The sequence below is a fragment of the Pteropus medius genome, unplaced genomic scaffold, assembly GCF_902729225.1.
Source record: "Pteropus medius unplaced genomic scaffold, Ma_sr-lr_union100, whole genome shotgun sequence".
Classification (NCBI taxonomy): Eukaryota; Metazoa; Chordata; class Mammalia; order Chiroptera; family Pteropodidae; genus Pteropus; species Pteropus medius.
In genome coordinates, this window is record NW_024342471.1 from 24,915,677 (window position 1) to 24,919,726 (window position 4,050).

The window sequence follows — 4,050 nt, forward strand, 5'->3', positions numbered from 1 at the left end:
CAGCATCTAAAACAGAGCTTGGCATGTGCACGCGACAGATATTTGAATTAACTAATTTTGTTGAAAGTCCATCTAGCAAAGAGCTGTGAGGGGCACCATGAGGTTTCCTTGCTAGCTGACCGCCCTGCAGCAGCCCGCCGGGCGGCTGTACCCACTGCCCGTCCGTGCAGAAAGCCTGCCCGTAATGGGTGGTCCCGGCTCATTCAAGTCTGTCTTCTAGCCCTCGTTCTCAGCTAGAGCTCATGGCGGTCCACCCACGCTCGGGTCTGCAGACAAGCAAACCGTCACCCAGTCTGTGGGAACCCTCTTAGGGAAGATGCTTGTTTGTCCATGAGGTAATTATTGATTGATTGAGACTGCATGGATGGGGGGGGGATTTTTTGGAAATTTCTCAAATTACAGTCACTATAACATCTGCCAAAGGTGGTTTCATGATGAATGACCGCCTGAGGTCACCATCCTCAAACCGCTAAGCCCTTGGAAACTGCCCAGGCTGGGTCTTTAGTACCCGCATCCAGACCCTTGTCTCCCCTGAGCCTCTGCCATTTTGCGGTCCGGTTTGAGCTGCTTCGGCTTTGTTCCTTTTCCCGATCACACTGGAGAAGTTGGGGAGGGGTACGGACCCCACGGATGATCCATGCCCAGGGCCCAAGTACGCTAACCTGTGGCTCGCTCGCTCGCTCCTCGGCACCCGCCGGGTCCCCCGCCCCTCGCTTCACCCGAATCGTCTCAAACAAGGTTCCCTCCTGCCACCTGCCGGCGTGCAGGCGTCTGCGCCGGGGCTCGGCGCGCGGGGCCCGCCGGGAGGCGCCCCCGCCTCCTTACTGCACATGCCCGGCAGAAGTCCGGGCGCGCAACTTTGCAGAACCTCTCCGCCCCGTCTCTGCTCGCCTCAGTCTCCTGTCTCCTCTCCCAGGCGAGAGGACCCGCCAGGCGCCTCTCCGAGTCCTGGACTGCGGAGTCTGAGGCTTGGCGAGGGGAGCGGGGAGGAGACGGGCTTTCTGCCCACCCCATCCCTTTTTGCTCAGAGGGGCGAGCAGAGGCGCGGAGCTTTAGAAAGTTGAGTGGGCAGGAAGGTAGGTGCTCCTCTTTCTGCCCTTCCACCGAGGTGGGGCTGGGACCTCCGGACCCAGCGTCTCGCCTCGTGTAAGGTGCACCTTTCTTCCGGCTCTCGCAGCCGATGCGCATCGGAGCCGCTCTCTGCAGAGCCAGGGGGCGGGCCGGCTTCTCGGTGTGTGCCTAAGAGCATGGATCGCAGGCCGCGGGCTCCGCAGTGGCGCCGAGCTCGCCACCATCACCACGACCTGTGCCCCCCCATCGGCCGCCGGGCAGCCACCGCGCTCCTCTGGCTCTCCTGCTCCATCGCGCTCCTCCGCGCCCTGGCCACCTCCAACGGCCGCGCCCAGCAGCGCCGGAGCTTCCTTAACGCCCACCACCGCTCCGCCGCCCAGGTGTTCCCCGAGCCCCCCGAGTCTGACCCCGAGCTGGAGGAGGCTGAGCCCGAGCCGACCCTCCCGGAGTGCCTAGAGTACGAGGAAGCCTTCGACTACGAGTCCGAGACCGAGTCTGAGATCGAGTCCGAGACCGACTTCGACACCGAGCCCGGGACCGCCCCCACCACCGAGGCCGAGACCGAGCCCGAGGACGAGCGCGGCCCCGCGGTGCCCAAGCACAGCGCCGCCGGCCAGTCCCTCAGCCAGCGCCTCCGCGCTCTGGGGCTGCGAAGCCCCGACGCCTCCCCCAGGCGCACGCAGCCCAGCGCCCGGGAGCCCCAGCGCCCCAGAGAAGGGGAGGTGCCCCGGAACGAGGATCCGAGGGACCCCGAGAAGCCGAAAGAGAAGCAGCAGCGGCGCCGCTGCAAGCCCAAGCAGCCCGCGCGCCGCGCCCCCTCCCCGGAGCCCCCCGCCAAGAGGGGCCCCATCCCCATCCGGCGCCACTGATGGACGACGCCGTCCAGATTCTCCTTGTTTTCTTTGATTCAGGTTAGTTCCCGCTGCGAAACTGCGGACCTGGGGCCGGTGTGGGAGCCGCGGGAGGAAGAGGGCAGGTTAGGGGAAGGCGGGGAGACAGCGGGCCCAGCTGGCCGGCTGGGGCGTGGTGGCTGGGGCAAGCTGGGAAGGGCTCCTCAAATCTTCCCGGGGCGGGGGGGTGCGCTGGGAGAGCACCGGGAGGGCGCGGGGGGCGCCCCGGTGGGCGAGGGCTTGTTGGACGGCGGGCGCTCTTTGCGCCCCGCTAGAGACAGCCTGAGGTGTCCAGGACGCACGACCGAACCGCGGCCGCACCCCAGCTTTCGAGCTGCACACCCCAAAGCACGGGTAAGTCACCTGTTTTCTGTGCTTTTCTCCTTCCTAGAGACTAGTCTCAAGGCAGGCGGCTTTGGCGGGCGCCCGAACGTGGTTGGGAGGCGCGCGCCAACTTTCACAAAGCAGAGCAGCCTCACTGTGGCGACGCTGTTGGAACGTGCCAAAAGTAACCGCACGGGGTTGGGCGAGAACTCCGGGGACCGCGGGCTCCGGGACACTCGGAGCCCGGAGCCCAAGTCTGGTGCGGCCAACGTGGAGGCTCAGGATCCTGGGTGCCAGGGCCCCTGCGGCCATGCGCCAGTCCCGGCTGCCACCGCCAGCCTCCGGGGGCTCGCGGGGCCAGAGACCGCGGCAAAGAGCGTGCGCACCTGCCTACGCGCCCTGGAGCCACGTCTCAGAGCGGCGGGCAGGGCTCCCCTAACCCCCCGCCCCAGTACCGCACTTGGAGGGCAGGCAGAGGAGGTCCAGGAGTCTCCACGGGTACCTCTACGGGCCACCAAGGCTGGTGCTGCCGGCTTGGTCACGTCCGGGTATCTCCAACCTTGTGGCGGAGCTGGGTGCCGCTTGGCTGGAGAGGTCCTGGCCGTCTGCGCAAGGCCCTAGGGGTGGAGGAGAGGGCGGAGAGGGCGAGGCGTTTGCGAGCGCAAAGCTAAAGCAGAGAGGGCGAGCTGTAGAGGGGGTCGCGGCGATCACGGGGACGCCCCACAGTGCGCCCCCCAAAGACATCATCGGGACACCCTACAGTGCACCCCCAAAGACATCATCGGGACACCCCCCAAAGAGCGCGGCACCCGCAGAGCTGGGGAAAGGTGTTGGACCCGACGCAAGTCTTTGGGCGCCAAGTCGAGAGGGGGCCAGGCCGGTGGCTTCCGCAGCCCCGGGCAGTGGCGGGGAGGTGGCTGGCACGGGCCATTTTCGGCTCCGGTGGCGCTAAGTGTGGAATGCGTAACTTGGAGGGAGTAGTTGGGAACTGCCCCGGTGTCCGAGCACAAACCCTCCGCGACCCGGGAACGTACCTGGGGTGGGGGAAGCGTGCCCTTCTCGCCGGTCCTGGGAGAAAGGCCGAGAAGTGGCACGAATCCCCAAAACCTCTACCGATCTGGAAACTGAGCTTTTTCTGGGGCGCGCGTCTCGTTTTTGCACCAGTCTGAACTATTCTGATGAGAGTGACCGTGGGAGCAGGTGACGCGTTTCGAGGCATTAAACGGCAGTCGGGTTCTCAGACTCCTGAGGAAGGGCGCAGCCCGAAGGTGTGCACTGTAAACAGTCTTGCTGCCGGGTCCCCTCCTGGGGAGGGCTCACGGCACCCCGCGCTCTGCTGTGCGCGGCGGCTGCCGGCTCTAGCAGCAAACACCGGCCGCCGGCTTGTCAGCGGGGGCCGCCGGGGCAGCGGGGCGTGTCCCGAGTCTGGAGGCGGCCGAGGACTCGCGGGACCGTCCCGTGTGCCCTGCCGCTGGCTTGCAGGGGTGAGAAACTGCCCGAGCGAAACGGGCTCCCAGAGTTGAGATTCCTCCTGCGCGTGAACGCGACGATGTGTTCCGTTTCTCCTCTGGTGACACCTTAGCAGCCTCAGTTCACCAAGGCAGAGGTCTCCTTGGTGTGCGGGGCGTGCTCCTCAGGGTGGGGGCTGCTTTCAGAGCAGGTCGTCTGGGGGCCCCTCTTCCTGCAGAGTCAGGGTTTTCAGAGGAATCAGCATGTTGCCTCGTTGCAGGATGAATACACAAGTTTTAAAAAGGTCCTCAGTGCC

The 4,050-nt window shown here is 65.7% G+C and overlaps 2 protein-coding genes across 2 annotated transcripts in view; one reads left to right on the forward strand and one right to left on the reverse strand.

Annotated features, from left to right (window-relative positions):
- The window catches only part of LOC120603399 (translation initiation factor IF-2-like), a 20,967-nt gene that overhangs the window by 15,824 nt on the left and 1,093 nt on the right, over window positions 1-4,050 (reverse strand). Inside the window, exon 3 of the mRNA XM_039863735.1 lies at window positions 2,788-2,902. Coding sequence (XP_039719669.1) covers window positions 2,788-2,902 — 115 coding nt within the window. The remainder of the gene's footprint in view (window positions 1-2,787; window positions 2,903-4,050) is intronic.
- Window positions 685-2,324, forward strand: LOC120603881 (neuroendocrine secretory protein 55-like). The gene has a single exon (XM_039864710.1). It carries the CDS (start codon window positions 1,248-1,250, stop codon window positions 1,938-1,940), a length of 693 nt encoding a protein of 230 aa, XP_039720644.1. The 5' UTR covers window positions 685-1,247; the 3' UTR covers window positions 1,941-2,324.

Excerpts from the sequence above, each read along its gene's own strand:
- LOC120603881 (XM_039864710.1), top strand. The coding sequence starts at position 1,248 with ATGGATCGCAGGCCGCGGGCTCCGCAGTGGCGCCGAGCTCGCCACCAT.